Raw genomic sequence first — 12,192 nt, forward strand, 5'->3', positions numbered from 1 at the left:
CCAACAGAATGACTCCAGACAAGGCCACGTGTGCAGCTGCTCTGAAATACCAACACTCCCAAACCAGGTAAGGAGCCAGTGCCCAGGACAGCAGTCTGTGGGTTACATCCAACTCCCTCATCCCTGGATGCTCAGTGCACTCCAGCTGTCCTGCAGGCAGGGTGGCTGCTCCTGGGAACCCTGGGGCTGTGCCACCCTCTGTGGGGCTCAAACACCCCTGGGGCTGTGCCACCCTCTGTGGGGCTCAAACACCCCTGGGCTGTCTCACCCTCTGTGGTGCTAAAACACCCCTGGGCTGTCTCACCCTCTGTGGGGCTCAAACAGCCCTGGTGCTGCACTGGAGCCTGGCAGTGGCACACAGGTGCTCTGCTCGTATGGCCTGAGGTGTTTGTGCAGAGCTCACAGGACACAGGAACAGCCCTTTCATTAACAGAGAACCCAGAACACCCACCCAAATGTCCCCAGAGAACACCCAATGGCAGCACAGTCTGGTCTATCAGGGCTGAATAGAATGGAGCTTGTCTGTTCTTGGAGCCTCCAGAGCTGCAGGAGCATTTGGATAACACTCAGGGACAGGGTGGGATTGCTGGGTGTCCTGTGCAGGGACAGGAGATGGACTCGGTGATCCTGTGGGTCCCTTCCAACACAGCCTGTTCAATTATTCTATTGTTCAATTATTCAATTGTTCTGTTATTCTATTATTCTCTGATTAATAGTGCCACAGTTCACTACCTGGTGAGGAAATCTGGGAATCTTGGATGCCCCAGGCATGAGTCAGGAACTTCAGGCCCCAGTACGGGTGTGAAAAGGGCTCTGGCGCCAGTTTAACCCCTGAGGTGCTGGAGTGATGAGGAGGGGGACACCCAGCAGCTCAGGTGGCTCCATCCTAAGGCCTGGCCTGCTGCAGAGCCTTGGGAAGACTCTGGGGAGAACTGACAGTCTCCAAAGCCTGACAGGAGCAGGGATTGTGCTTTTCTCCAGCTGCAGGAGCAGCTCCTGCCTTTCATCCCTTCAAAGGCCAGCCCCAAGCCTGCCAGGCACACACAGCACATCCCACCTTGAGGGGCTTCCAGGGAAGGGCACATTGTCCTCACCTTCCCAAGGGGGGAATTAGTGCACAACCTCTGCACAGAGCAAGGCCAGGCTTTAATCCCAGAGCCATTTCCAGGGCAGTTTAGGCCACGCTCTGATCCCAGAGCTGTCCTCCTCCTCTGGCAGAAGCCAGGAGCTTCTGGAGGGACCCGTTCCCTGCAGGGTAAGCACGGTGACAGTGCACAAATCCCACCCTCTGAGCTCAGCTGGCACGAGTTCCAAGCAGGGACACTAAACAAATTTGTCTCTTAACCTGAGCTGGGGGGGAGGGAGCAGTGCCTGAAATTCAGTTATCATGGCCGGGAGATAAATGCTCCACCGAGATATTCCAAGGCAGACGGTAATTTTTTCCTCATGTCTGACGAAGGGAATGTTGCTGGAAAATGGAAATAAGATGTATAACTTACACATGTTCGAATTTAAGGGTTTACTAGTTCGCCTACTGTTTTTCCAGGCAGGGAACCAAAATCCGCCTTCAGAGAGGCAACTGCTGAAGGCTCCATGGCCCCGGGCAGCCGGGGAGGCTGAGGAGCTGCAAGGACACGGGGACACAAGGACACAAGGACACAAGGCTTTCACAGGGTGAACCAGCAGGGCTGGGTCCCCTGGGGCACGGCTCCTGCCAGGTGGGAAAGTGCCTGAGCTGGCAGGGAATGGCCCTGGGGCAGCAGCAGGGAGCTGGGTGGGCACCGAGCCGAGTGCTTGGGCACAGAGTGCTTGGGCACAGAGGCCGAGTGCTTGGGCACAGAGCTGGGTGGGCCACCGAGCCGAGTGCTTGGGCACAGAGGTGCTTGGGCACAGAGCTGGGTGGGCATAGAGCTGAGTGCTTGGGCACAGAGCTAAATGGGCACAGAGCTGAGACCTGCTGGGCACAGAGCTGAGTGCTGCTGGGCATGGAGTTGAGTGGTGCTGGGCATGGCCTGGGCTGGGGAGGCCCAGGGAGGTATCTGAGATCCAGGTGTGACAGTGTGATCCAGGTGTGAAACTGCTCCAGGTGTGACAGCGTGATCCAGGTGTGACAGTGTGATCCAGGTGTGACACTGCTCCAGGTGTGACAGCGTGATCCAGGTGTGACAGAGTGATCCAGGTGTGACACTGCTCCAGGTGTGACAGTGTGATCCAGGGTGTGACACTGCTCCAGGTGTGACACTGCTCCAGGTGTGACAGCGTGATCCAGGTGTGACAGAGTGATCCAGGTGTGACACTGCTCCAGGTGTGACAGCGTGATCCAGGTGTGACAGAGTGATCCAGGTGTGACAGTGTGATCCAGGTGTGACACTGCTCCAGGTGTGACACTGCTCCAGGTGTGACAGCGTGATCCAGGTGTGACAGAGTGATCCAGGTGTGACAGTGTGATCCAGGTGTGACACTGATCCAGGTGTGACAGAGTGATCCAGGTGTGACAGCGTGATCCAGGTGTGACAGCGTGATCCAGGTGTGACACTGCTCCAGGTGTGACAGAGTGATCCAGGTGTGACAGCGTGATCCAGGTGTGACACTGCTCCAGGTGTCACACTGCTCCAGGTGTGACAGTGTGATCCAGGTGTGACACTGCTCCAGGTGTGACACTGCTCCAGGTGTGACAGAGTGATCCAGGTGTGACAGAGTGATCCAGGTGTGACACTGCTCCAGGTGTGACAGAGTGATCCAGGTGTGACAGAGTGATCCAGGTGTGACACTGCTCCAGGTGTGACAGAGTGATCCAGGTGTGACAGAGTGATCCAGGTGTGAAACTGCTCCAGGTGTGACAGTGTGATCCAGGTGTGACACTGCTCCAGGTGTGACAGAGTGATCCAGGTGTGACAGCGTGATCCAGGTGTGACCACTGCTCCAGGGTTGTGACACTGTGCTCAGGGGTGTGACACTGTGCTCCAAGGAGTCATACCCTGCTCCAGGGTGTCAGACTGTGCTCAAGGGTGTCACATGATGCTCCAGGGTGTCACACAGTGTCCCAGGGTGTGACACTGTGCTCCAGGCTGTCACAGCATGCTCCAGGGTGTGACACTCAGAGTGCTCCATGGTCTCACACTTTGCTCCATGGTGTGACACTGTGCCCTGGGATCTCACATTGTGCTCCAGGCTGTCACACTCTGCTCCAAGTGTCACACTTTGCTCCACAATGTGACACTGTGCCCCGGGGTCTCACACTGTGCTCCAGGGGCTCAGACTGTTGTGCTCATAGGTCACTGTCCCTGCTGAGTGACCAGCCTCCTCTCCTGCCCTGCCTGGGGTCCAGAGTTCTCTCTCCCATCCTGCTCTGCAGTAAAAATTTCCCTGGAAAATGCCCCTGCAGATGGGACAGGCACTTTTTGTGATCAAAGAATTCTATATATTTCACTCATACAGCTCCATGGGAACTGTTCCAGCACAGACCCCACCTGCAGTGCTGGGTCCAGCTCTGGGGCCCCCAACACAAGAAGGATGTGGAGCTGCTGGGGCAAATCCAGAGATGAACATGGAAATGCTCCAGGGCTGGAGCCCCTCTGCTCTGGAGCCAGGCTGGGAGAGCTGGGGGTGCTCACCTGGAGAGGAGAAGCTCCAGGGAGAGCTCAGAGCCCCTGCCAGGGTCTGAAGGGGCTCCAGGAGAGCTGCAGAGGGACTGGGGACAAGGGATGGAGGGACAGGACACAGGGAATGGCTCCCACTGCCAGAGGGCAGGGCTGGATGGGATATTGGGAATTGGGAATTGTTCCCTGGGAGGGTGGGCAGGCCCTGGCACAGGGTGCCCAGAGCAGCTGTGGCTGCCCCTGGATCCCTGGCAGTGCCCAGGCCAGGCTGGGCAGGGCTGGGAGCAGCCTGGGACAGGGGAAGGTGTCCCTGCCATGGCAGGGGTTTGGATTAGGATGGTGTCTAAGGTCCCTTCCAGCCCAAACCTGTCAGGATTCTGTGACTCTGGGACATCCAGACTCTTGGATACCAACACCTTGTAAAGAGCCTCTCCATGCTTCTGCTGGTTTGGAATGAGCACAGGGCTGGCTGAGCTCCCTCTCACATTGTGCACAGTGACCCTGACAGTGAAGCAACCAAAATAACCCCGGGGCTGTGAGGTCCCTTCAGGTTTTTGGGATGATTTTTCACATGACAGACTGCTCTCCAGTTCAGACTCTGCCCATCCCTTGCTCTGTCTCAGCAGCCCAACCTGGACAGCCAAGTCCCAGAAAGCTCTGGCAGAAAGGTCTGAAGGGACTTTAAGGGACTGAGGTGCCCCTGCTGGGCACTGTGGGCAGAGGAGCCACTCCATGAATCCTGCAGGACACTGAATGTGCTCCAGGTGCCTGGCAGGGTCATGTCCCTGTGTCTGCAGAGCTGCCTCCCTTCCCTCTGGGCAAGTTTTGGGGATGGCTGCACCCAGAGCTGACCCTGTAGGACACACATAACTGGGCACAGCATCACCCAACTGGGCAGGAGATCAAACTGTCCCTGAGAAAGCACCATGGAGTCTTCAGTGACAGCAAGGGAGATCCTTAACTTTGTGTCCTCTGGAACTCAGCATTTCCTACCAAGCACAGCCTTTTCCTGGGAACTGAGAAGCTCTGCCAGCCTGAGTCCCCCCTGCAACTCCTGCCCTGCCCCAGGTGAGGGATTTACCCCAGCAGGAGGGGGGTGCAGCTGTGGCCACACAGGGGAGGATTCACCTGGGGAACAATGACAGTGTCACAGGACAGCAGGCAGTGTGAGCCATGGATGAGTTCATGGAATATCACTCCTTCCTCAGCTCCTGCCTCACCCATGGGCAGGCTGGGATTCACAGAAATACTCCCTCATCCTTTGAAAGGGATGTGCCAGGGCATTTCAGCTGCCAGATCAATCCCTGGCTTCTCCCAGAGGTTCCAGCTGGATTTGCTCAGGCTGTGGATGCCCACAGGTAGAAGGCACAGGCTGGATTCACAGGCTCCCCAGAGCACAGCCCCTGTGGCAGGGGCAGAGTCCAAGGAACAGCTCAGCACAGCTCACTCCCACTGCCCAGAGGCTCCTTGTTCCAGCAGCTCTCTCTGGGGATGCCAAGAGTTTGCATCTTTTGTTTGGGACAGTTTTTCCTGGACTGGCCAAAATGGACAAGCAGCTCGCCTGGCACTGACCAGTAAATCCTCTGTACAGCTCCAGCCTGGGCTCCAGAGGTGTGGAAATAAAACCATCGCTGTCCCAGGCCTCTGTCAAGGAACCACCTTTGACTTCTGCTTGAAAGAGCAACAGATTTCAGGGATTTCTGAACCTGACTCAGGGGAATATTTCCTCCTTTCTATCCCTCTTTTCCTATCCTTTCATTCCTCCTTTCTTCCACCCCTCTTTTCTTTTGAAATTTGCTGCTTTTGCGTGTAAAGCCCCATTTTAATTTGCTGTTGTTGAGTGAAGGAAGGAAGAACAGACACCAGGATCTTACAGAGGGAACAGCCAGCTCCTCCAAACTTGCATCTGCCTGTGCTTCAACCCCACTCTCAGGGATGCCTCGGGAGGAGGGAAACTCCTGAGAGAGGCTGCAGAAGGGCCAGAAGGATGGCAAGGATGGGGGGTTTGTCCCAGCCAGGTCAAGGCAGGCAGGAGGGGGATGCTGGGGCAGAAGGAGCCGCAGATCCCACTAGAGGGCTCACACGGGGAGCTCCTCCCTGCAGGCACCAGAGCGGGTCCCTCGCCTTGGGCTGGCACAGCCCCGGGACAAACACCTCGGGGACCCCGAACCTTGGCGGGATTTTCATGCTCTGGAGCAAAAGAAACATCAAATCACAGAACCCAGAGGGGTTTGGACTGGAAGGACCCTTCAAACCCATTCAATGCCAGCCCTGCCACGGGCAGGGACACCTCCCGTTGTCTCAGGGTGCTCCAAGCCCCGTCCAGCCTGGCCTTGGGCACTGCCAGGGATGCAGGGACAGCCACGGCTGCTCTGGGATGTCTCTGCAGAACAGAGGCTGTGCTCTGGGGAGCCTGTGAATCCAGCCTGTGCCTTCTACCTGTGGGCATCCACAGCCTGAGCAAATCCAGCAGGGACAGCACTGGAACCTCTGGGAGAAGGCAGGGATTGATCTGGCTGCTGAAATGCCCTGTCTCTGCAGAACAGCTCCAAAGCATCCCCAAATTTCATTATTCCAGCTGGACAAAACCTGTGCCACAGCTGGGAGTGCCCATGGAAGTTTGCCCACATCCATCAGCACAGAACTTTCTTTCACATTTGAAGATCTGACACATTTTGTATTATTTTTAAAAATTCACTCACTGAGTTTAGCTGCAAATGCACATTAGGGGAAACTCAGTAAATACAGTCAAGATCTGGAATTCATTTTGAATTTATGTAAAATATACGGAAAATTTTATTAATAATATTGGTTGTAAATTGGGTTAAACTTTACCCAGCATTCATCTAAACAATCCTCCTCCCCCTTATTCAGTAAAATTTCAAATGTGACTTTTTTTTTTATTTTGTTTTGGTTTTTAAATATGATTTTAACTGGGTTTTGCTCTGAGCAAGGTGCTGTCTGAGGGCAAGGGCAGATTTTGAGGCCAGAACCTGCCTCAGGGTCTGATAACAGTAGAGGAGTTCATGACATTTCTACATCTGAATGTTGCAATAAAGCAGAATTCCCACCTTCTCTCCTAAAACACTGATGCCTGCCTGGGCATCTCCTACAGGCCATCAGGATGCACTTATCTGGAAAATTCTTTCCAGTTTGAGGCCAAACCAAGGGATCCTGGCATGAATAGAGAGCTGGGTGGGCTTTCCATGTTGGTTAGCACTTGGAGAGATCCTTCTGCCACCCTGCTGAGGCCCAAACACCCCCAGAGCACCCTCAGCCCTGCTCCTGAGGGAAGAGCAAAGCCAGGCAGTGTCCCTGCTGTCCCCTGGCACTGCCAGTCCCTGGAGCTGTCCCTAGCAGGGCACACAGCCCCAGCCCTGAGCACTCCCTGGTGGCAGCACAGCCAGGCTGGGCCTGCTGGGGGCAGCTGCAGCTCGGGGAGAGGACACCTGAGAGCAAGAGAGCAGAGCCAGGGGGCACTGGGTGTTGGACAGCCTGCAGCTGGAGCTAGCTGGGATTGGGGTTGGGGTTGGGGTTGGCATTGGCATTGGGTTGGGGTTGGCATTGGCACTGGCATTGGGGTCGGCATTGGGGTTGGGATTGGCATTGGGGTCGGGGTTGGAATTGGCATTGGGGTCGGGGTTGGAATTGGCATTGGTGTTGGGGTTGGCATTGGCATTGGGGTTGGGATTGGCATTGAGGTCGGGGTTGGAATTGGCATTGGGCTCGGGGTTGGCATTGGTGTTGGGGTTGGCATTGGCATTGGGGTCGGGGTTGGCATTGGCGTTGGGGTTGGCATTGGCATTGGGGTCGGGGTTGGCATTGGCATTGGGGTTGGCATTGGCATTGGCATTGGCACTGGCATTGGCATTGGCATTGGCACTGGCATTGGGATTGGCATTGGGGTTGGGATTGGCATTTGCATTGGAGTTGGCACTTGGGGTTGAGGTTGGCACTGGCATTGGGGTTGGGATTGGCATTGGAGTTGGGATTGGCATTGACATTGGCATTGGGGTTGGGATTGGCATTGGGGTTGGGATCGGCATTGGGGTTGGGATCGGCACTGTCATTGGGGTTGGGGTGGGCATTGGGGTTGGGATTGTCCCCTTGCACGTGTGTGGGGTTGGCCAGGCAGCTGATGGGCAGGGGAATGAGTGATTGGAGTGGCCCAGACTGGGATGGACATGCAGGGCAGGGAGGAGGGGATGGAGGATGGAGGGAATGTTCTCCTGTCCTGGGTGCCCTGGAGCTCCCATGCTAAGGACTTATCCAGAGGCAGGCTGGGAGCTCTGGCAGTGCATGGCCCTGACATTCACAGCAGCCTTTTCTTCTCTCCTGACAGGGGGTTACCTCCCTTTAGGGACACTGAGCACATATTTTATATCCAAGAACCTGGAGTCTTGAGCAAGTCGTTGATGAAGGATTTCCTGTTTGCCCAGAACCACCACACTCCAGGGGCCTTCTCCATGGCTCCCTGGGCTCCTACAGCTGCTCATGAATCAGTTTGTCCAGGCAGAGCTATTTCCCTTTTTTCTGAGCAAAGGAGGAAATGGCTACACAGGAATAACCACAGAGGGACAGCCCAGGATGTTTCATTCCAGAGCACACAGAGCACTCGAATTTGGGTGTACAAGTACAGGTACACTCAGAATGATACAGAGCCTGTGCTTACAGGACCTGCAGAGCCCTGACATGTGTGGTTTATGGCAGCTCAGGGGATGTGGAGGGCTCCTTTTCCCTGCCAGATTTCCCTGGGATAGAGGAGTGGAAAGACACTCTGTGTGCGTGGGTCTGGCACCGGGGGAGTGAGCAACTGCAGCAACCACAGAATCCCAGGATGGTTTGGGTTGGGAGGGACCTTAAAGCTCATCCCATCCCATCCCATCCCATCCCATCCCATCCCATCCCATCCCATCCCACCCCATCCCATCCCATCCCATCCCATCCCATCCCATCCCACCCCATCCCATCCCATCCCATCCCACCCCATCCCATCCCATCCCATCCCCTGCCATGGGCAGGGACACCTCTGCTGCCCTAGCTTGGTCCAAGCCCCAGCCTTGATTTGGGCAGCCTGGCAATGCTGCAAAGGCTCCTTCCTCCTTTTCCTGAGAAAACCATCCTTGGTAGCCAAAGGTAACTGCCATGATTATCAAAACCCCAAGCACTTTTTTCAAGATCCATCCTTCTCTCTGTGTTATGCTTTTTCAGGAAATAACTCCTTTTCCCACATTTCACCCCAGTTCTGAGATTGGGAACACAGTGCAAATACCCTCAGGGATTTCATGGAGTCAAGAAATGCCACTGAGGTACAGCAGGGTGAGATGGAGTTCAGCCTGCAAATGATCCCCACGAGAGAGCAACTGCCACAAAGGCCTTCATCTGAGGGCAAAATCAGCATCTACTGTACACTCATGAAGGAAAAACACCATGCTGCTGTTTGATGTCTATAACAGCATCATCTCTCTGTAGAGGGGCAAGGCTGCTTTCTGTTTCCAACTCTATGCTCTGCTGGGTTCTCAGAAACCAGGAAAATGTGCTGCTAAACTCACCCTAAAGTAGAAAAACCCTTGAGAGTTTCGCCATGAAACACTAAAAATGCAAAGATGTTTGTGACTTAGAAATTCAAATTACATTTAAAATTAACATGAACTCTAAAAGCTTCTGCTAAAAACCAAAAGTGTATCTATATTATACCTATATTTAAAATTGAAAAATAAACTGAAATTTTTGCACTTAAAAATTATGTTCAGAAAGTGAAATTTGTTTCCAGGCTGTGGACTTGTAGTAATGTTTCTAAAAGGGGCCACCTGGGCTGCTATAACAAAATGTTGGAACCCTGGATGCTGAGAATTTCAGACTTTTTGTCCTGCCAGGCACTGACCCCCAGGAGAACACTGCATTGACCTGAGGCCATGGAGAAGCTTCCAAAATGGAATGATAGCACTGGGATTGTGGGTGTGGGGTTTGGATACAAGTGTGTGATATCACAGGGTGGAAAACTTAGAGTTTAAGGGTTTAGAATGTAGTCATATATATAAGGCAAGATGGAAGTTTTAGAGCAGAGGCTGGTCCTTCTTCTTCCTCTTCTTCTCCATGGGTTTGGGTGGTTTTGTGTAATTGGATAGAAAAGTCCACATTGCAGGGCACAGGTCGTTGGTTATTGGGTTAAAAGTAAAAATAATTTAGGTGTTATTTCTTAATTGGACAGTTTATCCTTAAAAGACCTTGTAGAGAGGGATATGGGGCCATTTTTTACCTTGCTAGAGTGAAGTGCTTAGAACTCTCAGTTTGTGAGACTGTACATAGATAAAATCTAATAAACATCTCAGTCCAAACAAAAAACAACATCTCAGATTTAGTCCCAGCCTTAGCAGAAAAGAAGCAAAGAATCCATTAACAAAATGTTTTCAGGCCATTCAATTTCTCATTGACAAGGGAAAGGATTCACCTCTAGACACAAATGACAGGGGCTGGGCTGTGCTTTGGCTGTGAGCTGGGCAGGTTAGAATATCCCCTGGCACCCTCTGGGGTGCACACAATGAACCTTCTGCAATGGCTCCTGAATTCCCTGTGTCACCTCTATCCACTCAGAAGGGGTGGGCACAATTATTTTTATTTTTATTTTTATTTTATTTATTTTTATTTTTATTTTTATTTTTATTGCAACTAATTATTCCAAGTCTGCAATGTGGACTTTTCTGTTTAATTACAAAATACTACTTAAGCTTATGAAGAAGAAGGTGAAGAAGAATAATGTGTTTTTGTTTTAAAACTTTTATCTTGTTTTATATCTATTACTATATTTTAAAACCCTAAGTTTTTTACTTTGTGATATTATATACTTTTAATTAATGATACACTTGTAATTTTAGTGTTATCAATTCATTTTGGAAGGGTTTTTTATGGCTTCAGGTTAAATGCACTGTTCTTCTGGGAGTCAGAGTCTGTTAGCACAGAAAGCCTAAAATTCTCAGCATCCAGAACGCCAACAGGCAGAGGTCTTTGGTTTTGTTCCACCTTGCAGACTCCCATAAAGGATCTCAGTCTCCTCCCTTCTCCACAGAATTCACAGAATGACCAGGTTGGAAGAGACTTTCAAGATCATTGAGACCAACCCAGCCCCAACACCTCAACTAAACCCTGGCACCCAGTGCCACATCCAGGCTTTGTTAAACACACCCAGGGATGGGGACTGCACCACCTTTCCAGGCAGCTACTTCAGGACTTTATTACCCTTGTAAAAAACTTTTCCCTGATATCCAACCTGTATTTCCCTTGGTGCAGCTTGAGACATCAAAAAGCTTTCCATTTCCAGAAGTTTGCTTACAGCCTGGTAGAGCACAAATAAAAGGTGCCCTCCAGGGAAGCCCTGGCAGGCCAGCAGTGCAGCTTTCACTGCTTCATTGGCAGAAACTCTGATTATTGCTGCATGTTCCCTCTGTGAGCCCCTGGAACCACAGCCCATCCATGGGGTGCTGAAGTCAGAGGTGAAATGTGGGATTTCCAGCACGAGCTCTGCCCTGGCAGTCTCATGCCCAGTCCGTGCAGTGTCCATGGAGACTGGGAGGGGCACATCCTGCAGGACTGCATGAGCAGGGTGCTCAGGCTGTTCAAAATGAGTCACAAAAGAAGGAATTGCAGGAGAGTGGGGCATGGTCCTGCACAGAGATGTTGATGTGCAGGACAGGAGCACAAATAGACAGTGTGTTCTTTGCCTTCATTTGGGCTCAGGGTTTGGATTCGGGCACTGCATTCAATGATCCCTGCGGGTTCCTCCCATGCTGGGATTCCGTGTTTAAGACTGTAAGTGTGGAAAGGCTCTGTCCTTACCTGGATCCGTTCATGTGGTCATACTCCCGTTTGACACTGACCCTCACGGGCTGGTTGATCCACTCCTGCTGGGGGGGCAGGGGGTTGATCTTGTGGGGCTGCCCGAAGTCGGGGCTGCCGGAGGCCGTCATGTCCTTGGGGAGCTGTGCGGCCGCGCCGTACGTGGGGTCGAACAGGGACTGGTCGTCGCTCACCACCGACAGAGCCTCCTGGGGAGAGACAGAACCAGCCCTCAGAGCTGTGACTAAAGCAGCAACTGCCCTCTGCTTCTCCCTCTGAGCTGGGAGCACCTGCAGGGCCCCACAGCTGCCCTGCACTGGCTGCCACCTGCCCGAGGAGCAGGGGCCCGGGCTCCAGGAGCCCCTATGCAAACCAGGGGTTACTCTGCTCTGCTCTGCTGCCATTCCCACCTGCCAGGGGCAATCAGAGCCTTTGGGGTCCAGGAGCCCCTATGCAAACATGGGGTTACTCTGCTCTGCTGCCATTCCCACCTGCCAGGGGCAATCAGAGCCTTTGGGGTCCAGGAGCCCCTATGCAAACCAGGGCTTGCTCTGCTCTGCTTTGCTGGCTGCTGGCTTTGGGTGGGAGCAGCGTTCAGCTTCACTGGAGCTCTGCAAACAGCAGAGGAGCTGCTGGGGCTGTTACCTCACGGGGGCTGTGTCACCCCACAGGGGCTGTGTCACCCCACAGGGCTGTGTCACCCCACAGGGGCTGTGTGACCCCAATGCTCGCTGTGAGCAGTTCAGCCCCAGCCCCAGTG

The 12,192-nt window shown here is 53.2% G+C and overlaps 1 protein-coding gene across 1 annotated transcript; it reads right to left on the reverse strand.

Annotated features, from left to right (window-relative positions):
* Nucleotides 1-1,535: 1,535 nt before the first annotated feature.
* LOC131093910 (circumsporozoite protein-like) lies at nt 1,536-11,446 on the reverse strand (the record flags this gene model as incomplete). The annotated part of the gene is given in 4 exon segments (XM_058041309.1): nt 1,536-1,624; nt 7,171-7,540; nt 7,542-7,734; nt 11,433-11,446. Coding segments are annotated over 4 exon segments (666 nt in total), but the record flags the coding sequence as incomplete, so codon positions are not given.
* Nucleotides 11,447-12,192: the final 746 nt, after the last annotated feature.

The sequence above is a fragment of the Melospiza georgiana genome, chromosome 27 (assembly GCF_028018845.1).
Source record: "Melospiza georgiana isolate bMelGeo1 chromosome 27, bMelGeo1.pri, whole genome shotgun sequence".
Lineage (NCBI taxonomy): Eukaryota > Metazoa > Chordata > Aves > Passeriformes > Passerellidae > Melospiza > Melospiza georgiana.